The sequence below is a fragment of the Pelobates fuscus genome, chromosome 1, assembly GCF_036172605.1.
Source record: "Pelobates fuscus isolate aPelFus1 chromosome 1, aPelFus1.pri, whole genome shotgun sequence".
NCBI lineage: Eukaryota > Metazoa > Chordata > Amphibia > Anura > Pelobatidae > Pelobates > Pelobates fuscus.
Window position 1 is genome coordinate 342,410,335 of NC_086317.1, and position 23,864 is coordinate 342,434,198.

The 23,864-nt window shown below is 38.6% G+C and overlaps 1 protein-coding gene across 2 annotated transcripts in view; it reads right to left on the reverse strand.

Annotated features, from left to right (window-relative positions):
- Positions 1–23,067, reverse strand: part of GPC6 (glypican 6) — a 946,336-nt gene extending 923,269 nt beyond the window's left edge. For both annotated transcript variants that reach the window (XM_063425801.1, XM_063425799.1), the window contains exon 1: positions 22,777–23,067. In XM_063425801.1, the coding sequence (XP_063281871.1) occupies positions 22,777–22,930 (154 nt within the window). In that variant the 5' untranslated portion in view covers positions 22,931–23,067. The remainder of the gene's footprint in view (positions 1–22,776) is intronic.
- Positions 23,068–23,864: the final 797 nt, after the last annotated feature.

Sequence of the window (23,864 nt, forward strand, 5' to 3'; positions counted from 1 at the left end):
GCGCTATTCGGTAGTTTTGTGCGTGCAGATCCCAGCTATCTGGGGATAAGTGAAATGTCTGTGTGCTATGTGTAAATGTGACTTTATGTATTTTAAAGTGTTTTATGTTGTTTTGCAACCATGTGGTTAATGGAGTCTGGCTTTAGTCCTGGGTAATTGGATTACTTCTCCAATTAACTCCAGGGCAGAAGGGAGGAAACCAGGGTGCATTGTGGGGATGTTTTTCTGCCAGCCAGAAAGGAACAAAAGATACTTTTAGTATCTTTTGAACCCCTGGTCGGATTCATGCCATTTTTTAATATGTTGTTCCCCTGAATGGATTGATTGTGGATATGTATTTTTATGTGAATGTGATGTATGGTTTTAAAGTTATGAAAGTTGTGTAAAAGTATATTTTGCACTGTATGCATAATGGGATTATGTGTCACACTAAGGGGAGGGGATGTGTGGGAGGTAACATCTATGTCATTGGTTCTTTTATGCCTCCCCCTGGGTGTGGCCTGTATGTGTGAGTTGGAAATAAAAGCCAGGCTGGATGAGCCAGTCCAGAGTTCCTGTTTTACCCTCAAAGTGATGTGTCGTCTCATTATTGGGGGGAAGGATTTATTGCATGCTGTTCCAGTTGACTGCTAGGAGTACAAGCCTATTCGTATGGTTCCTATTCAATGGTCTACAGCATTCATATGCTTGGGAGAATTTAAAAGGTTTCTCGGATTCGGTGATTGTGGTGTCTGCAGGGTGCTTGGAGTCCTCAGGAAGCACTAGGAGCATCCATTAACGGAGGTACCAAGTCAGGGTGCCAGGCGATCCGTTACAGTGGGAATAAGAAGAGGGGAGGGGGGAATAAGAAGAGGGGAGGGGGGAATAAGAAGAGGGGAGGGGGGAATAAGAAGAGGGGAGGGGGGAATAAGAAGAGGGGAGGGGGAGTAAGAGGAGGGGAGGGGGGAGTAAGGAGAGGGAGGGGGGAGTAAGAAATGGGGAGGGGGGAGTAAGAAGAGGGGAGGGGGGAGTAAGAAGAGGGGAGGGGGGAGTAAGAAGAGGGGGTGGTGAGTAAGAAGAGGGGAGGGGAGAGTAAGAGGGGAGGGGGGGAGTTAGAGGGGAGGTGGTTAAGAAGAGAGGGAGGGGGAGTAAGAAGAAGAGAGGGAGGGGGAAGTAAGAAGAAGAGAGGGAGGGGGAAGTAAGAAGAAGAGAGGGAGGGGGAAGTAAGAAGAAGAGAGGGAGGGGGAAGTAAGAAGAAGAGAGGGAGGGGGAAGTAAGAAGAAGAGAGGGAGGGGGAGTAAGAAGAAGAGAGGGAGGGGGAGTAAGAAGAGGGAGGGGGAGTGGGGAGTAAGAAGAGGGGGCAGTAAGAAGGAGGGGAGATAAGAAAAAGAGGGGGGTAAGAAGAAGAAGGGGAAGTAAGAAGAAGAGGGGGAGGGGGAGTAAGAAGAAGAGGGGGAAGGGGAGTAAGAAGAAGAGGGGGAAGGGGAGTAAGAAGAGGCGGGATTAAGAAGGAGGGGAGAGGGGGAGTAATAAGAGGGAGAGGGGGAATAAGAAGGGGGTAAGAAGAAGAAGGGCGGAGTAAGAAAAATAGGGGGGAGTAAGAAGAAGAAGGGGGAGTAAGAAGAAGAAGTGGGAGTAAGAAGAAGAAGGGGTGTAAGAAGAAGAAGAAGGGGGGTGTAAGAAGAAGAAGAAGAGGGGGTAAGAAGAAGAAGGGGGAGTAAGAAGAAGTAGGAGGGTTAAGAAGCTCTAAGGGACAGGCTCTTTCACACTATGCGCACACACACACACACACACACAATGCATCCCTATACATACACAGAAACACAACATGCTTCCCTTACACACAGAGAAACACACAATGCATCCATTACACAAACACACAATGCAACCCCCACACAAAGACAATGCATCCTTTGCACACATACACAGAAAAAGACAATGCAAACACACACACACTGATTTTCTTACATACACACAGAAACACAATGCATCTCTTACACTCAATGCACACACATACAGACAGACACCTTGCATCCCTTATGCATACAAACACAGATTCACACAATGCATCCCTTACACACAACCAGAAACACATAATACATCCCTTATACACAAATACACACTGCTTCCACTACACACAAACACACTGCATCACCTGCACAAACTGGTATCCCTATAAACTACATACCATAAGCACACATATTAGATCCTCTACAATAACTCATAACACATCCCCTACACACTCCACTCCCTGTGAGCGAACTCATGGGTGGGTGGAACATATAAGTGGACTTATGAGTGGGCCTTATGGGCATACCCACCGTCAGGCCCTGGGGCCCAGACCTTGAGCTGTGTAAGAGGGCCCCCAAAAAATGGAGCTGCTTCTAATTCTCCCAGAACATTGAATTTTGTGACCACAGTTGCAAACAGCCTCCAGAGATCCTGTTCTACACCAGACCAATGGAGCCAAACTGCAGCTCATCATCATCCTCATCTAATTGTAAGTAGGCAATCTAGTATATTATTAGTGACACTAATCTATAATTTACCTCACATTAAAGGGACACTATAGCTTAATGAAGTGGTTGTGGTGTCTATAGCTGGTCCCTGCAGGCTTTTTAATGTAAACACACACTGTGTGCAGCACTGGCGTTAGTTCATATGGCAGATCATATGGGTGGGGCATTGTGATGTCACATGGGGGGGCAGCAAATTTATATTTTGTCTAGGGCGGCAAACATCCTTGCACCGGCTCTGATCCTGGGCAGGTGCACCAGTCTACTGGTGACCCACAGGAGGGGAGTGCACTGATTGCACTGCACTCTCCTCCTGCCCAGACCCGTCTTGACCGCAGTGCAAGTGCCCTCTGCCCCTAATTTACAGTGGCTCACACTCACAACAAGCAGTGCCTGGAGCCCTTTGCAGAGACGGAAACAAAGAGGTTCTGCGGCAGCTGGCCGTCCTGCAAGCATTACATTAAACAGCTGTTCCCCTTGCAGCCACAGGTGGCGTTGTGCTGGGAGACTGTGATTACTCTTCACTTCCTCCCAGCCTACAGAGCAGCGCATGGGGGAGAGAGAGGAGGAGGCATGATTTAATCTTACAATAAATCCTCTAAGCAAACCTTTATAAATTTGGGGGGATCAGCTCTGTTTCCACAGTTTATTGGTGTTTACTCTGATGTCTGTATTAATATTGAGGGATATCTAAGTAGTAACGTCAGTGTGTGTCAGCAGGGCCAGCCGTTGGGGTGGGCAAGCTGTGCAGTCACGCAGGGTGCCATGACAACAGAGGCACCCGGCGGCCAACACAGCTCACAAGTTGGGTACACCAGCATATTTAATTTAAACAATTCACTGGTGGTCCACTGGTGCGCACCAGCAGTAGGTGCAGTCAGATCATATCCTCTCCCTCGTGGTTCCAGCGCTCAGTTAGTGAGTCAGAGCACAGGCTCAGAGATTCTCAGCCTGTGCTGTGACAACATTGAAAGTCAGAGCCGTGAAGGAGTGGGTATGGCAAAGAGCTACTGATTAGCATAACATCAATATCCGTTATAAAACCAGGAAAAGGTGGGCATGGATGGTGAACTGATTTGGTGGCGCAATGGGCCACTTGACTGCTTTTGCCCCCCAGGCCTAAGGCTGCCAGGCCTCCCCTGCTATGTGGCATTCATAGATAACTATTATTAAAGGACCACTATAGTGCCAGGAAAACAGATTTGTTTTCCTGGCACTATAGTGCAGGGTCCCACTCCCACCGGGCTCTAGGGGATGGAAGGGGTTAAATTTACCTCTTTCTCCAGCGCTGGGCGGGGGACTCTCCTCCTCCTCCTCATCATCGGCTGAATGTGCATGCGCGGCAAGAGCTGCGGGCATTCAGCCAGTCCATAGGAAAGCATTCTCAATGCTTTCCTATGGACGCTAGCGTCTTCTCACTGTGAAAATCACAGTGAGAAGCGCGGAAGCGCCTCTAGCGGCTGTCAGTGAGACAGCCACTAGAGGCTGGATTAACCCTATCATAAACATAGCAGTTTCTCTGATACTGCTATGTTTATAGAAGAAAGGGTTAATCCTAGGTGGACCTGGCACCCAGACCACTTCATTAAGCTGAAGTGGTCTGGGTGCCTATAGTGGTCCTTTAAGCATCTAGGTCTGGGGAAATGTCAAATCGAGATGGAGGAAAGAATGCAATTCTCATAAAATTTAATAGGTGTGGATATTACACAGAGGTAGTAGGGGACTGAGCTAGAGAGAATGGGTAAGTAAAAGATGGACAAAATTATGTGGATGTGTCATGTGAATGAAGGTGGAAGTGGTAAAGGGTAGTGGGAAAAGTTGCACAAAAGTGGTAAAAATATGCTTATTCTCCAGTACTGTGTATCTTAATGAGCTATGCCCCCTTCTCAAGCCACTAGGGGAAATATAAGGAAACTGAGAGGGTGGGCTAACAAAATGGATGCAATATAATATGATAAGTAGAATAAAATATGCTACAAAGTTTAGGATTGTGAGATGAAATATATAAAACTATACAATAAGATACACTGGGTTGTGGCTGAAATATAGCACACATGGAATTTAGTGTAAGATCGTCAAATGAAATATGACAAAATATGGCATGTGAGGAAACTTCATGAAACTATGTTAGAGAGAAAAATAAACATGCTGAAGAAAGATGAAAGTATATAAAAAAAAGAAAGGAGATAAAAGGAGGAGAGTGTACTAATATTTGGGGATGTATTCACTAAACTGCATATTGATACGAAAATGAAAAATTAGGCTAGGGGCATTGGCGCATGGTTGTAACTTTGATATGCTGGCCTAGGTTTTGCAACTATTATGAATTTACTACAATACACTCTTTAGGAATTTCAGTTCACACACACTGTTCTGTACAGAAATGTAATATGGTTTTGCAAACCTCTGCAGTAAGACAGTAAAATTAATGTAACATTTATAAATGGTCAATGAAGGTATAAAACGTTTGTGTGCCCTTAGGATATTTTCTCTCATATCACTCTACCTAGATTTGAAAAGGTTTTGAAAGTACCAATCTGTATGTGTGTAGTTTATATATCAGGGGAAAATAAACACTAATGATATTATAGAAGTGTCACTGCAAATGTAGGTCTTTTTGCAGGGTAATGTTGGTTTGATCTCCATTATAGCCAAAACGTTATTGTATACTTTTGCTGTAGAGTGTTATTATTGTATCTAACCCCTTATCTTAACTTATTAAATCCGTTAATCACCTAGTATGCTCATCTACTTTAATCAAACTAAAAGACAGTAACAGACTAAGACAAATTAGAATGAACAGACAAGGTGTAAACCAATAAACACCCCACAACTCCACAATGTGAACTAAAGGGTTAATCCAGTCATCCAAATTGGACCAGATTGGACACTATAGTCACCAAAACAACTTTAGCTTAATGGAGTAGTTTTGGCATACAGATCATGCCCCTGCAGTCTCACTGTTCAATTCTCTGTCATTTAGGAGTTATATCACTTTGTTTAGCAGACCTAACCACACCTCCCTGCTTGTGACCTTCCTTAACAGTTCCTGTAGAGTCATCTAATGTTTACACTTCCTGTATTGCAAATTTAATTTATCATCTCTCTGCTAAAAGCCTCATGTATGTAATTACATTTCAATTTACAGCACGAAGATAAAAAAAAAAAAAAATGTAATGTAAGTTACATTGAATTGAAAATTAAACCTTTTTGTTTTCATGCAGTCAGTGTTAGTCACAGCCAGGGGAGGTGTGGCTAGGGCTGTATAAATAGAAACAAAAGTGATTTAACTCCTAAATGGCACAGAACTGAGCAGTGAGACTGCATGATCTATAAACAAAAAACGCTTCATTATCACAGTTGTTTTGTCAACTATAGTGTCCCTTCAAAGATTCAGTTGTGTTGAAAAGCAACACTCCACAGTTAGGTATTTACACATCACTGGTGGTTAATATTTTGGAGTTGCAAAGTAGTTCTTAGTCTGGAGTTTATTTTGAGCATTTAAAAAGTGTGTAAAGCTGTTTAATGTACACTTTGTCAGGTAAGCAGCTACCAAGACATTAGATGACATTAAACGCGGAGTGCCAGGAGTTAACAAATTTACTGATTAGTTTGCACTCACTTAAACAAAATAAAACAGCAGAACACAGCCACAAATATTACTTTGTGTTTTGTACAAATTAAGTCACATACCTGTTATATAAAATCAGCAACCAGTCTGGCATGCACACAAGGTGAATAAAATAATGCTCAATAATATAGTTCTATGGTACCTACTAGAGCAATTATTAAAAACAGAGGAGAACCAGGTAAGACCTCAGGACCCTATCTTATACAGAAATAACTATGCCAAGCCGAGAGGTATACCTACAGCCCCATGCAGATAAGTCTACTGTGTGTCTCACACAATATGGTAGACTTATGTATTTACATAAAAGATAAAATGATAAATGTTTTACATTAAACAAAACAAAAAAAAGGATATTTGAAGCACAGCCATGAAAATAATGTAGAAATTGTTAATTTAGGTGTCATTAAATTGACAAATTAATATCTCTTCAGCTTGGAGTGTGGCTATTACATTTTTCATATGTCTGCCTGAAGCAAATTATTTAAATTATTACTTCAAAGCCTGGTTCCACTGTGGCTTAATGAAATCACTATTACGCATATATCCCGATTTTAAACATTATGAATAGTTGCACACTTTTAAATAATTTTTTGGAAAAATCAAACTCATGTGAAAACTGTGGACTTCCATATACGTTCCCTTCCAAATTTACATTAAATGGAAATTAAGCACAAACATATCACCATTGACATTTCAGAGAAACTGCAATACTTACATATGGCCACAAAAACAGACTGACCATGCCAGTGTGACAGCCATTTAAAATATGTTTTTTTTTTTTTTTTAACCAGGTTATATATTTTTTCATAACCCAAGCTATGGTTTAAAACTATTGTTATAGGTACTTTAAGAAATACAGGGTGAAGTCTCAAACACCATACCTGCCAGTGCTCATATGTCAAGATGGAAACTATGAGATATTTGCGGGAACATAATATCTTGAATTTCTGTGTCCAAGGGGGACTTTACAAAGTCCAACTTGAGATTTGCAGGTGATGGGGAGTTTTGTTGTGTTTGGTCTCACCACAAATATTTTGGGACATGTATCTATCTGAGAGAGAATAAACTAAAATTATATTTATCTATTCTTTTTGGAGGGAGGGTTGAACCTTCCTTTAAAGCAGCCAAACCCATTCATCATGTAATATATGACAAACATTCCAGTGCAGAAGAATATACTGTTTAAAAAGGCAATCCATGGTGTTTTCACTAAAGACTTTTTGCCAACTAATTTTGTTCTCTAAAATATACTGAAGAAGCAACATCTTTAGCAGGTGGAAAACTTAGATTCAAATGCTCAAGATGCATATTAAATAAATATATTACACACATGGAGACAATAAAGTAGAACGTAATCTTTGTATGGCAAAAATGTGTGACTAAAGTATATTTATCTGACCCTCATAGAAACACAGGGCTTAACCGAAAACATAGACTAAATAGAAACAGAGTAAAAAACCTTGAAGTCATCTTATGGTTAAAGTGTAACTTTTAATATAATATTTCCTTGAAATGTATTTTATATTTATAATTTATATTTTTATTTATAAAATATTTTACCAGGAAGGATACATTGAAATTTCTTTACCTTTACCAAGGACATACTTGAAAACATAAATGTAAAAAATAAGTTAATTAAAAAAAATGGATGCACTATTTATGCATAGGGTATACATAATTAAAATCCACAGTGCCATTAAAAACAGAAAACTATACTTGGAACTGTAGTATTGTAAAGAGAGAATGATGTGGAAACTAAAGGGAAACACTTATAGTGGGGTTAACCCACAATAAACTACCAAAGTAGTAAGAGAAAAGAACAAAGAAAATTCCGAGTGCCCTAATAAAGTAAAATATAACTTTTCTTAATTAAGATTAAAAATAGATATGTGGTTGCTGTGTACAAAATGCACACAAATTATCAGCATAAACATATAATAGGCTGCACAATAGTAGATCGCGATGTACAAACTTTTATACCTAAAAATGAAAATAAATATAATAGGTAAAACCCATAAAAGTAATAAATCAAAGGGCTACCTACAGAATGAGAGCCCTTTATATTGGGCTACTACCTATGAACTGAGCACTGAAAGAAAACATGAGAATGTGGATGAAAAAATAAAACTTACGGAAAGTCGACTCCCTAGACCAGTCCATGACGAGGAGAATTTCCGAAAGAGACCCACCTGAATCCAGAGCCGCTGACACTGCCGCGCCCTGAACCAAATGGGCACCAAAGACTTCTCCGTGCCGACAGAGGCAAAAAGCCACTGAACCCAATGAGCGATTGTAGGTACGGAGACTGCCTTAACCCCTTAAGGACACATGACATGTGTGACATGTCATGATTCCCTTTTATTCTAGAAGTTTGGTCCTTAAGGGGTTAAACAGTCGCACGTAGGAAATCTAAATTTATCCATGGGCCTATGCACGAAAAGACAAAATCTCAGAAATATAGGTACGCAGACAACAAGACACACATAGGTGTAGCCTGGCCAGAAAAAAAAAAAAAGGGTACGATACAAAGAGTTCTGCCTGAAACAGAAAAGGAGACACAGTCAGAGGAGAATTAGAAAACACTCCACATCAAAGGGCAAACATCTGAAACGTGACGGAAAGGTACAAGGCAGAGTAAGAGAACTAGCTTAGCTGCAAGTACACAAAGAAACAAATCCTCATTATCCGCCCACACCAAACAAAGTATGGCCAAAATATCCCAGAATGAGAAATAGCGAGAGGTGGGGTTCTCTGAAAGACAGCTCGGAATAGCCTGAAGACCGAGAGGTCTTCCCAAGCAAGAGTCCTGAGAAAGAACATGAGCCGCCGAAAAGGACGACTGTAAGATAAATAGTATGGAATACTTACATTGAGAAAATAATTTGATGAAGAAATAGAATACTGCCATGACAAGGGTCGTAAAGAGATCCAAACACCTCTCCAAACACCAGGACCACCAGGCATGCAGTTACGATTGTCTAGTGCCAGGTGCCCATGATTTCCAGAGAAACTCACAAGCCATCGCTGAGAAGCCCGAAACATCCCAGGAACCCTGGAAACGGTCCAGGCCAAGAAGGACAGATGACCTTCCAACATCAACAGGTGTGGTTCCCGGTCGGATCCTGAAGGAGAAACTTGGAGACAGGAAGCAACAACAACAGGTCTTTGCATGACAACTCCAGAAGCAGAGGGAACCACATCTAACTGACAGCCATGTGATCTGGATAATCAACACACTCAGAAATGTGATTGAATGCAAAGTCCTGAGTAACATCGATAAAGGAGGACACGCATATGGTCAGTCCTGAAGAATCGCATCCACAACCACCCCGAGGTGATCCAGAAGCCAGCTAAAAACTCATCCACCACAAGATTTTCCTGGCCCGGAAGGTACTTCATTGAGAGTAACAAGTTCTTGTCCAGTTCAGGTAAAGGTCCTTCGTGAGATCCAACAGGAGCTTGGAGAGGGATTCTCACATGCAATTTATACAGTGGAAAGCGGAAACGTCCTGAATGGAGGATGAGAGCAGACCTATCGTCCATGCCAGATCCCCCAAAGAGACTTGAAGACTTCGTGATCAGGAATGATACCAGACGCTTGCTCTGGCTACCATGGAGAAAAGAATTTGGAGCACCGTCGAATCCACCAGAAGAAAACTCCTGCCTTTACAGTGTATGGGTACTGTAGATAGTCACAGAGCAAGTCATGTAGGAGAGGAGTGCACTTCATATTAAAAATGTCGATAGACAGCATATGCTTTGAGGGCACTAAGGTTGAAAAACCAGATGAAAATTCCTGTCTTTGTCCTGACAAGGAAGATGTCGCACAGATAGCAAGGGGAACACAAAACCTGTTTTATCGCTCCTTTCTCCAACAGAGCAAGCAGTTCTGAATGGACCAGTGTGGAAGCTTCCCGGTCGAGACAAATCAGGGTTAAGGAATTGACTGCATCGAGGGATTCACAAACTCAATCCGGAAACCAGAGACCATCTGAAGCACCCAGGGGTCTCCTATGAAGGCATCCCACCAAGGAGAAAAATTAGACGTCCTGCCAGCAACTGCCAAGTATAGTAAACAAGGAAGGACTTTTACCCTGGGTGGATGAGGACCCGAGAAAGTGGCTCTGCTGGTGGTGCATCCCTGCTGCCGACCAGCCATTGAGGAAAAATGAGCAGCAGAACGGAGTACCCTCCTGTAGGAACAAACTGGACCTTGTGGAGGAATGTGTAGACACACTCTCTGAATTGGGAAATGCTAACCAGACACACAGTCCAAAAGCCCCACACAAAACGAGATGGAATAAATAACCAAACTTACTAACTAAATACAGCTTAGGAATCAAGGCAAACATGCAGCATATTAACAATAAAGCAATCAACAGCCCAGAGCAGACACTCTCTGAATTGGGGAGTGCTCATCTTTAGGCAGCAGCAAAGAAAGATGAAGTGAGAGGGTCTGCATTTTTCTTATTGGTTGTTTCTGAAAACTTATGTCAGCTATTACTTTGCTGGGGGAGGTTTCAGTAAAGAAGGTAAAGCAAATTTGAAGCCTCCTGTCTTGTCATAAAATTAACAGACTACTTGTTCATAAGCATCTAATCCATTTGAATTTTTTTTATTACAGCCCACAGGAGTCTACCTTAACTCCCAAATCAATATCTACCTCAACATTTCACAAATTTTTATTTGTGATTTTATACATTGGCGATTTTTTTCTTCCCTCTTTTTCTGTGAGGATATATTCCATCGAAGGACTGGTGTGGTGCTGGCCTAAGAGCACAACTGCCAATGTATATACGGAGCCAATGGATATCACATGTGGAAGATGGCAACCCTGGAGCCAAACTGTACACAGTACACATGTAATCACAAAATAACTGTGTGTTTGAAGCATATTTCAGAACTGCCATTTGTGATCTGTCTTCCATATAAAATAGCGTGCTTGTATAAAACATACTGTACAGGTTACCAGGTGTAGAGTTCTTGCCTGCAAAATGGTCCGTGTACAACTTATACCTATATATAGATGTGCTGCTCCATTAAATGCCTAATGCTTTTAAGGTTCTGTAAGTGTTACAAATAAACACTTACAAGTAAAAACATTTCTGTTAAATGGAGCTTTTTAAGTTCAGGCACACATTGAAAATAGAGTAAGAAGGTATTTGAAAACCTGCTTTGGTAGCCAGTAAAGTGAGATCCCAAGAGGCTCTGAAATTTTGCACGTCAGTGTGCTGTGAATATTTGTCTTTTCTGTCACCTCTATTAATTATTAATAGCCATGCAAGAGTTAATGAATGTTAATGAATTTTCCAGAGCTTATCTCTATATTATCGTAGTCAAATAGGTTAGAAATTATTGTGAGATACAAGTACAGATAGCATTTCTATTTCAAAGCTGTAATTTCAAATAAAAAGATAAAATAAAAAATATCCATGAATAAAAAAGGTGACACTATAGTAGTCCTCCATTCTCTAAACCAAAGGGTTACTGAGAGATAGATAGATGGATAGATCTTCCAAAAAAAGTACTATTCATTGATGAATCTAAATCAGCAAACACTTTTAACAAAAGCATAGAGAAATGAAATGTGTAAATAAATAATATATTTATTTAAAAATTGTTGCAAGTCAGAAATCAGTATTTTTTAAATAAATAATATTTTTGTGCAAAATTCTGTGACTAAGTTTTGCAATTTTTTTAAACAACTTTCTTGTGTTATACAGGTGATACTCGAAAAATTAGAATATCGTTCAAAAGTTAAATTTATTTCAGTAATGCAACGTAAAAGGGGAAAGTAATATATGAGATAGATGCATTGCATGCAAAGCAAGATAGTTCAAGCCGTGATTTGTCATAAGTGCGATGATTATGGCTTACAGCGCATGAAAACCCCAAATCCACAATCTCAGTAAATTAGAATATTACATGCAATCAATAAAACAAGGAGTGTACATAGAACAATATCGGACCTCTGAAAAGTATAAGCATGCATATGGACTCACTACTTGGTTTGGGCCCGTTTTGAGGCTTTCCCTCCTTATGGAGGGTGTCAATGATGGTTTTCTGCACAACTGTCAGGTCAGCAGTCTTCCTATGATTGTGATTCCTACTGAACCAGACTGAGAGACCATTTAAAGGCTCAGAAACCCTTTGCAGCTGTTATGGCTTACTTAGCTGATTAGAGTGGGACACTGTGAGCCTAGAATATTGAACCTTTTCACAATATTCTAATTTACTGAGATTGTGGATTTGGAGTTTTCATGAGCTGTTAGCCATAATCATCGCACTTATGACAAATCACGGCTTGAACTATCTTGCTTTGCATGCAATACATCTATCTCATATATTAGTTTCCCCTTTTACGTTGCATTACTGAAATAAATGAACTTTTGCACGATATTATAATTTTTCAAGCATCACCTGTATGACAAGCCATTGATTTGTGAGAGTATTAAAATGTTCCTTACAGGTTTGCACATGTTCTAAAAATGCCACACAACTCTCAATCCATAGCACTGTACTTTTCACAGGTGGCACACTTAATTCTATAAAATTATAGTGATCAAAAATAAAATAAAAAAAGATATTGGGTAATACCCCTAGAGGTTATATTATTGCGCTTTATTTACAAAGTGCCAACACATTACGCAGCACTGTATATGGATACAATTGGTACAAGTAAAAAGACAAAAAGGTACAATTTGAGACAATACAAAATTTGACAAACAAATACAGGAGGAGTTAACCCTATTACGGAGAGAAACAGGAAGTGGGGACTGCAGATGTGAGGATGGTGTTATTACATAGTGAGATAGAGTATAACAGAAAAAAAAATGTAAGAACCAGCAATATGGAGGACCCCAGGCAAGAAGCCATACAGAGAAACAGATTAACTACCCTCATGTGACTATTTACCATCTAGTGTTTATGCTATTTAGAATGTTTCTATAAAATTAATATATTAAAGTCACGTAAGAAATGTTTTTACATGCTAAATAATTGTAACTAAATTTGTTACAGCAAAGTTCCTGCAGGTAGAAGAGGCTGTTTGCTCAGCATGGGAATGCATTATATGATTCTGATATATGTTTAGAATTAATAAGAACATGAGATTCCAATATTTTTCCCAAGAATATTCAGCATACCAAAAATAAATTTCAGAATTAACCATCAAAAAAAGGAGAGGGAAAAAAAAACAAAAAAAAAAAAAAAAAAAAAACTCACTTTACGGAACTTGGCTATAAATTATACTATTGTATGCCCTCCAGCCAATAGGCAGGGAATACAACAATATTAAGAATTAAATAGTGAAACTGATTTAAAGGGACACTATAGTCACCAGGACCATTACAGTTTAATGTAGTGGTTCTGGTGTCTATAGCCTAACCCTGAAGGCAAAGTACTGTAATTGCTGCCTTTTCAGAAAAAAATAAAGTGTTTACATTGCTGCACTGGGAACATTTCTAGTGGCAGTTACTCAGACAGCCACTAGAGATGCTTCCTAGTCCAATGCTGTAGCAGAGCATGGCTGTCACTTCTATTAGCTCAGTAGAGTAGGGGGAAAAAAATGCATAACAACCCCCCGCCCTGGTCACTATATGGTTTGGAGGCTAACTTTCTGAAGTGCAGCCTGCTTTTTGTTACCAGAGGAGAACACACGCCACAACATTTGCAGAATTCTCACTCCATATATAAAAGACCAGGTTAATAAAAAGAGTTCATTACCGGCTTACTTGCTAACACTGTCAAAATGCTAAAATGTACTTTTGAACCACTTATGTCATATGTATGGCACTAAGGATACATACAAATGGAATTAGTAGTGGCCGACCATGCTACAGTGAGATACATGCTGGTATTACTCCATGCCCAGCTCACTGTTCCCAGAATCAACCTGACAAAAGAGTTTTGATGTATATATTTTGTTATGTTTATGTTCTTTGCCAAGCTAGTTGTTTCTACCTACCTAATGTCTCCATCCTGGGTGCTGGACATCCGCAATGCACCATGCCTGCCCTTTTCTTCATTAGTCTTGGAATTCGAAATGTGCACTAGATAGTAAGTTAGAGCTACTACACATACCTCCCCAGAGGTTCAATAGTATCTACTTCAACCAGTAAACAACAGGATAACCTTTTTCAGCATGCAAAGCTTGACTCTTAGGGCGCAGATATGGCACCAAATCAGGATTCCTATGCACTTAATCACCTTACCACAATAGATAACTTTGAAGCCAAAGTGACCCCCTTAACATTACAGACTGAAGCATAAAACCCACCTAATATTGAAATATGAAGATGTATTTACATAATACCAGAGGGTTTAGCACCCCACATAAGAGGTACCGTATTTATCGGCGTATAACACGCACTTTTTCTCCCTGAAAATAGGGGGAAAATGATGGGTGCGTGTTATACGCCGATATCCCATATTTACTTACCTTCAATTTCAAAGTGTGCACACTTCCTTTCAGTCCCGCCGGAAACCGGAACCTGAAATTGAAGTTCCTGTACCGCGGTGCGCGCTGTGAAGCCGGCCCACGCTTCAAGACAGGTAAGTAATTATGGGACAAGGGAAAGTGCACTAGGGGACACTATGGGAGGGGGTGGAGAATACTATGGGAGGGGGGGGGAGAATACTATGGAAAGGGGGGGAGACACTATGGGATGGGGGGGGAAATTTCCTGGAATTTCCTTCTTAAAATGAGGTGCGTGTTATACGCCGATAAATACGGTATATGCTACTAAAAGAAACTCATAAACCGGCAACTTATATTCTGTGCTTCCAAGAAGCACACTTTTCACACACCAAAACACCTACATTTGGAACCAATAACTACCCTATACACTATCACTCTACATATATTACAAAGTCATATGAAGCCTAAATCCTTATTCATAAATTAGTAGCATTCAAACTCCTGCACACATGGCCGTTACTTAATTCTTGTATGGCCGTTACTTAAAGGGAAACTCCAGTGCCAGGAAAATGATCAGTTTTCCTGGCACTGGAGGGTCCCTCTCCCTCCCACCCCCCAATCCCCGGTTACTGAAGGGGTAAAAACCCCTTCAGTGACTTACCTGAGGCAGCGGCGATGTCCCTCGTCGCTGTTTCCGCCTCCGCGACGCTCCTCCTCTTCATGCGCGGCAATGAGGTGGAGTTAACCCTGCAATGTAATTATTATAAAAAACTGCAATAATTACACTTGCAGGGTTAATGGTAGTGGGAGTTGGCACCCAGACCACTCCAATGAGCAGAAGTGGTCTGGGTGCCTAGAGTGTCCTTTTAATTCTTGTATGCCTCCTCAATGATACCATGTATATCTTGATAATTTATACTCTGCTAATGTCAATCAATGGAATTTCCTGCATCAGGTCTTTACCAAACTCTCCACATTACAGAAGGGAATGATGTTGATATATGTTGACATTAATCATATATTATTATATAATCCTTAGTCCCAATTCCCCTAGACACAAATCCCCCAAACTCAATTGCAAATCCCTGGTCAAATTACTAATTAGTTTTAACTATTATGATGTATATCATGATGTCTGGCACATTATTCATTCTTACAACTCTTCAGTTCACTATTCACACTCCATGATCAATATGTGCTGCCAGGCCCTTACCTTAATTCTGTAATAAACTGCACCATGGGAGACATCCTGTGGTCACACATGCCTCTCTGTTTTTCACACTAAAAGACCAATTTAAATTTAAAGGATGTCACCCATCGAGATTAAACACTTTGCTACAAGACATTTTTTTTAATCAATCAAAAATAAATGAATTAATACTTCCAATTCAATGACACCCCTAATGTCTCAGTAGGCTCAATATAGCAAGAACACACAATTGTAATGAGAGGATCATTTATTAGTAGAACCCCTTACCTTAAAAAACAATCCCAGCTCCAAGAAATGATGTTACTGCCTCCCCTACGTGTTACCACTAGAAGAGCTGACAGGGAACTTATAGTACGCAAAAGGAGGTGATGCTACTATACAGTATTCACTAAAAAACTGAAAGTAGCATACTGCTATCTTTAGATGCTGAAAAAGGCGGTCGATCATCTTCACTGCTCCTTCCTCCAATTGGTCCTCCGCAAATGTAATTTTCCACTGATATTCCAGTCAGCATTTGAAGCATTATATAGTGCACCTACGACCAGATTAACTGAATGGGGGCTCCCTATGACAGATATCTATATTAAATATTTTGTCTTTGGAGTCTCTGGCAGATCTGATACAGGTGAACCCAGATATAAGGAGGTATTCAATTATGGAGTAGACAGTTCAAACATAATCTGGATGATATATTAGTTACTTCAACACACATTCTCACACATCCTTACTCACATTGCACAAAATATGAAACTACTACAGCAAATATTTCTATTACAAATGAAACCTTAATAAAACACAGGGTATGGGTGTCAGAGTGGAGGACAATGTCCTTTTACAGCTAAAAGCAAATTATGGCTATGACTGGAGAACAAACCCAGCTACTGTCCTGGTAGAGTCTCTCCCATACTCATGATCTAACTTGTATCAGCAGAATTATGTTAAATCCAGTAAGTCTATCATTATTCTTCTGATGAGCCCGAAAGGTAAGATACTTACATAGTCTGGCGCATCATGCCTGTAAAAATTACCGTTCATCACAAATTCCGTTTATTCTGTACCCTACCAATAAGAGTTCTTTACACATTCTTTAAGATGTTACAATCTTCCATAAACAAATGTGTTTGGAATGTTAGATGTCTGAGAATGACTATTAAAACTCACTATAACCCAATTCAAACAGGAGCTTTGGGACTCCCCAACATTACACTATACTACAGAGAAACTATATTAAAGTAGCATAGTAGTAGCACACTCACAATCAGATCAACCACAATGGGTTACAGTGGAAGAACACTGGAAAGAATTTAACTGGTGATCTATGATTTGGCTCCAGAAGAACCAATGCCCCAATTTCCCACACATACTACATGCACCACTTTACAGGTATGGAATAAATTCAGACACCTCATCTACCTTCAGTCCCCTATATCATTAGCGACTCCTCTACAATCTATGATTGCACTCATCCCAGAATTTAACTACAGGGTTTGGGAAAGAGCTAGCATACACTACCTACCTACATATACATACACACACACACACACATATTATATATTTATTGTAGAGTTGAGCTGGTGCCATTTTCTGACTTGGAAACTTCACATAAAATCATCTCTATAGTGAAATTCTGGTACGCTCAGTTAAGATCGTCGTTATCTATGCATTGCACATTAATGTATCATCATGTAAACGAGCAACAGCTGAATTTAAGAGATCATGTATAGGTATAACGCCATCAATTAAAGCCATTTCCTTGATCTAGATGTTACTACAGGGATCCACTAATGTTCATAGCTCATGTCTACAAGCCTATCAATCAATCGGTCAAGATTGGAGAAATATTTGATCTTTCATATTACTAAAGCAGCATTGACCCTACTGGCTTGGAACTGGGCATCCCCAACCTTCCCCTCAAAAAAAGAGAGTTGATACAGCTAGTTCCCCAAAATGATGCATATGAACAATCTTCCAGATATTACATGCTACAAAGTAAATTCTGCCAGGGAGCATGGGGAAAAGGGTATCAAGGAATAGCATCATAAATGAAGGCACAATATCTCATAACACCATAAAGAGGATCTTTTGTAAAACCAAAGCACGTTTTTGAGCCCGATCTTTTTTTTTTTTTTTTTTAATTGTCCTTACGATCTATACGGATGCTATCTATGCCAGTCAGAAAATGGTAACCGCAATATTTATATTGAAGTTAATAGGAAATCACACACTGAAATTGGTTCTGCAATAAAACGCCAAACCATCAAGTTGCACTAACCTATGTCTATCCTTCGCCTATGTTTATTTCCCCCCGAATTCGATATTTGTAAATGTATTTATACCCATCTTACCATTGTCTCATCAATATCTATGAACAAGCCACTGTCCAGCGAGATATGGAGCATTCTACTTAACAATTGTATTGAATGATGAGAGGTTTTGACTTCTTGAAAAAAACAGTAAATTACAATTATCCAAAAAAACTGCATGTAAAACTATGTTCACATGACTTATCTAGGAGTGGTTTACGTGAGCTTAATATCTGTAAAATATCATATTCTGCACACATTCATACGAAATGTGCCAGAGATATATTTGTCTAGCAAATATTTCTGCTCAATTACTTGTGCACTGCTGATAGATGAGAAATTAAAGTATATGGGAAGCACACTGCAATCCGTCTGGTAATTTCCTCTTTTAGTTAGCAAAGCCTGGTCGGTTTGAAGGTAGTAGCTTCCAATGCCACACATTGATTGGCCTCTTGGAAAGGATCTTTAACCTGAATGCTACATGATTCAGATCCACAATTAGGAATTATGAGAAATAAATAAAAATTGTCTGCAAAGAATGTTGAAAGTATCTTAAATCATTTGAGGTGTTCTATGTAATTGGGGAGAAATGTAGTAGATGGTCTACAAATGAAATTCAAAATTAAACTGCAATTATTATCCCATTAAAAGACCCAATAACCAAAAAGAGAACCCAAACAATAATATGTACATTGCAAACAATTTACCAATGCAAGTGCAAATAACGAAATAGATCTTAAGGGATACCAAAAAAAAAAAAAAAACTCCCCTACAAATTAAGGATATTGTCCACTGTAAAGTGACAAAAACAGAGAGAAAGAAGGCTATCAGTATCCCACAGATAGAGAAGATTCTGTTAGGCATATATAAAAAATAATCACATTGAATTGTGCACTGTAAGCAAGCAGCAGCAGCATTCAAGTGAGATAAAAGATTAGATGAGTTGATGCAGCAAACTATCAAATAGGATAGGGATATGAGGTATGAAATTAACAGTTGATTACGGTATTCAATTTGACAGAAGGAGAATGTACCATCTTGTAAATAAACACAGTAGCTATTCAGGAAATGGTGTACTTAAAATTAACAAAAATCTGTCTGTGGGATAAAGCCAATTAGCAAAACCGGAGGTTCTCATAAATCTGTCCTCACTAATTAACAACAGTCCAAAGTAGTATGAAGGACTATGGGGCTCAATATGTACAAATATATACTAATTGTCTATCCAACCCCAAACTCTGAACAGCTCAACAATTTAAAGGAGTATAGTAAAATCTGTAATCACAGTTTGGTGATTTTTCAACGTTTGTTGTGCATGCAATTTATTCCATGTTAAATTTAGTGATTCAGTTCTGTCAAAATTAAACGTGGCTAGTACACATTGCCTCTTAAAAATTGACTTCCATTAATTCTACTTTGTGTCAAATATGGCCTTTTTGTGGTTGCTCACTATGGGATTAAGTTTAGAAAGGAATGGATGCAGATTGATAAGGAATTAGCAAATCTCAAAAAAAGAATAAAAAATAATTTTATTATTAAGCGGCCCTCAATTACTTTAAATTTATGCTCTAAGGCACTCTGTTTCACAATTTTACTCTTTGAACTCCACAAAATGATGCCTTCAATCCACCCTGCATAAGTGGCAGTGTCAAACAGACCTTTAAAATGGAGGGTATATTTAGATATTAGGTGTAAAATCAAGTCAGTAGCAATCAAAATATTTGACTTGTCTCATTTATTTTTGTAGGTTTTAGCGCTTATTGTTTAATTCCCACCTAACTGGTACAATACAAGTACAGAATGCAGTTTTAGGGCAGCAGCTCTGAAACATCCGTGGCGTGTGCCTCTATTCAATATTGGTTGACAACAGTTTACAGGATATCTTTTGCTGTTGCTACTTATTTTTACTGGTTTAAACGTGCAACTGTGTGTTTTTAAAAAAATTTTTTTTTTGAAAATCAAGTTAAAAAATAAATAGATTACACTTCCCCAATACTCCCGTGATAATCCCCCTAGCCTTATCTTTCACTCTGTGCATTCTGCAATATTACATTAGGACTTTTTGTGACAAAGTTATTTATTGTTAAATGTACTTAGGAGTGATGATTAACCCCTTAAGGACACATGACATGATTCCCTTTTATTCCAGAAGTTTGGTCCTTAAGGGGTTAAAGAAAAAACAAGAAAGGCTACTATGGTACCCCATACTTTAGGCCTCATCTTTTTAAGCATGTCAAATGAGTAACAGAACTGTGCTTTGCTGAATATTATAATAAAGGACTAAGATTTCAGATTAGGTGTCATGAAGCTTAAGTATCCTAGTGAAGAGCTTGCTCTCATTTCACGAGGTAAAAACTCTGCCCAGTTTAGAAGTCATGAGCAAGAAAATAGGTTTAAAAAAAAAGATAAAATTTCGTTTGCATAGTTTATCCCTGCCAAAGAAGAACGGTAAGAACTTTACAGCTTTAGAAATGGTATGCATCTTTAAAAGGGGGTGACCTTCCTTCTTATATAGTCCAATGATTTGTAGAAATGACGGCTAAGAGTCCACTTTAATAAAGTTTGTGCAATGAGTGTTGGAACGAGACGTGTTAAAGCGGTATATGCTCAAATAAAATGTCAATATTTGATTTTTTCACTTACACGGCTGTCAAAATTGGAAGAAATGTAACAAATTAGTAATGGTGTTTCAAAATAGAAATCCTGCTTCACCTTTCGTAACTGTACTATGGTGGTTTATGATTCGAGGAGTTCCCATTTTCTCCAATTTAATTGATATATGACAAATACCATCTGGACTTTTTTTGCGGGTTGTCATATTATTTGTGTATTTACACATTGAAGTCCAGTTGTGTATTTACACATTGAAGTGCATTGTAATAAATTAGATATTAGTCATAACTAAATTTTGTCATTTGTTTTTTCATTTCACCGCAGCTCACTTTGACACATAAACTCCATTAATTACATCATGCATTAAAAAGGGATAAGATAAGCTTAATTTTGAACTATCGCTAAGTAAATTAGATTTGTAATTGCTGGATGTGCGGTTATTTATTTTTGCAATTTACAGTTAATTTGATGTGTAGGGGAGAAAAAGATTTTTCTTTTTTTTTTTTTAAATGTCCAGATTTTTCCTTTTTGTCCCACTTTCAAGTTTTAAAAAACAACAATAATAAACAAAAAATAAGATACATGACAGCTGCTTAAAATTAATAATAATGGAACATTTTAATGTTTAGAAATGCAAAGTAATGAATGTTCTTCTTAAGTATGGTATATATATATATATAATATATATATATATATATATATATATATACATACACACACACACACACACACACAACTGCTTTTCCATATCATGAATCTAACATTAATGTACATTGTTTTCATAGGTTAATTTAAACACAATTTTATAACTTAAGTGCCTGCAAAAGTGATAAATATTTAACAAACAAGTAAATAAATATTTCCAAAGTGTGAATGCAAACCAACAGTGACAAATACCTGAGATTGTAACTACCTTAATGGGATAGAAGAATTGAACGATTCTGGGGAAACGTTCTAAAAGTGATAGTCTTATATCCCTGAAACTTCAAGGAATAATAATGCAGCATGCATCAATTAGCTAATAATTTAATAGACACTTAGATCAGCCTACCAAACAGTCTAATTAACATTCTTGTTTGCAAGGTACTGTATACTCTATGTTCAACTCATATCTCTAACCCCCCCAAAAATTCATAAATAAATACACAAAACTAGCATAATGCTGAATAAGGCCAGTCACTTGATGTACATCGATTATAGTGTGGACATCTGATGAATGAGCTGCCTTGCTCTGTCAGTGCAGTGCTTCTTCTAAGGTGATGTTCCAAGTAGATGTGATGTTAGAATACACATGCAACAGTCATAGGTGCAGAAGATTCTATCACTGAGTACAGGCAATCTGTGCTAGAGCAGTCAGACACTGAACCTGGGATAACCGTCATTTTATGCTTTAAGAATGCATCATCACTAGGCTGCCTTTCACCCAAGTTGAAAGGACATAGCTCATTCTAACAAACAATGGTTTACTGAGTTCTTGGTGCATAAAAAAAATAAAATAAGAAAACCCAAAATAATAAAAAGGCTATTGAAAAAGTATAAATAATAAGGAAGTTATCTTGCAAATCACGTTACTAAAATCACAAATACAACTGATTACAATATGAATAATATACACAATTCATAGAATATTATTTTATACACTGACTATAACAAGCTGAAATGCAATGAAAGGGTTCTTTAGGGTTTAAATTAGTAAGAATATTTTAGAAATCGCATAGTACATGGCCATTGAAAAAGAAAAGACATTTTTTTCAATAATTTGGCCAAACAGACACCAGCGGATCATGCACTCATTTGAATCAGGACCCAAGGCAAAATCCAAAATTAGAGACCTTTCACTTTTTAATTATCTCAAACACAGCACATACACGTGGACTTTATAACCACTAGACAGATCTATACTGACACAGAATAGTGTAGAATATTAGATTCCCGTTTATAGCACATTTAATTAGCCTCCCAAGCAAGTTAAAGAGCCTTGTTAAAATGTCCATTAACCAGCTATCCTGTATAGCTCTGAGAAATGATCAGATCACAAAGTGAAGAGCAGCTGTGATGTCTAATGCAATGATTGATCACCTCCTGTATTGACAGTTCTGTCTTACCTGCTATCTCCTGGAAGGGGACACTGGACACACTGTATCCTTTAGCGTTGTATGCTCGCCTGACTTCGCTACAACTCCCAGATTTACCATCAGTCCGGGCACAGAGTGCAGGTGGCACACTTATCCAGAATAGCAATGCTTCTATCCAGAACATGATGCGAGCACACAATCCAATCCAAATAGATTTAAAACCCTCACACGAGATCCTTTACTGCGATTCTTAATTTTCACAGCAGTAGACAAATGAACAGTGTCCTGCTAAAGTTGGTTCCCGGTAAAGATGTGCATGCAGGCAATGTTAGACTGTGTGAGAAGGGAGGAGGAACGAGGCTAAGTGTGGCTGCCGAAAGTCCTGAAAGGTCAATAAATCATCCCTGCTTATCCCACCTGCATGGAAAATCCGTAACAGTTTCTCCTCCAGGAAGCAGGCAGACCCTTTAATGCCCAATTACAATCAAATATATGCAAGTCTGCATTTTTTATACCAATATAATTATCTGCTCTCTTTTACCATTTTTTTTTATCACCACCTACATATAAAACATTACCTCCACTCATATATTCCTATTTAATATGTATTCATGAAACCCCCACCTTTTACAATGCCCACGGTACTGAAAGGGTTAAAATATGTCTTCATGTGACATCTATGACACTGAAAGTATTTTTTTTTTTTTTACACATTTGCACTATGAATTTTTATTAAATCTTTCAGTCCCACAGGAATCACTACATTTTATCAACATGGGACTGGAAAGGTTAACATGTGACCAATTCAGATGGCATTTCTCAGACGACAATGGTTAATCATTTGTATGAGAGAGGGATATCAGATCCTCTCCAAGTGATATAATGTGAAGTGTTCATGTATTTACCCTTTCACTCCTACTTGGATGGTAATATGTGATTTCTGTTGGATTTAAGTGGTTAATGAACACACAATATATAATAATATATGAGAAGGGAGATCTTTTATTTACAGGCAGTGATAAAACAATAGTAAAGGAGAGCACATTGTTAATTACATGTGATTAAAAAAAAGCAGACTTGCTTTTAATTTACTGTAAGGGACATTGAAAAAGCTGACT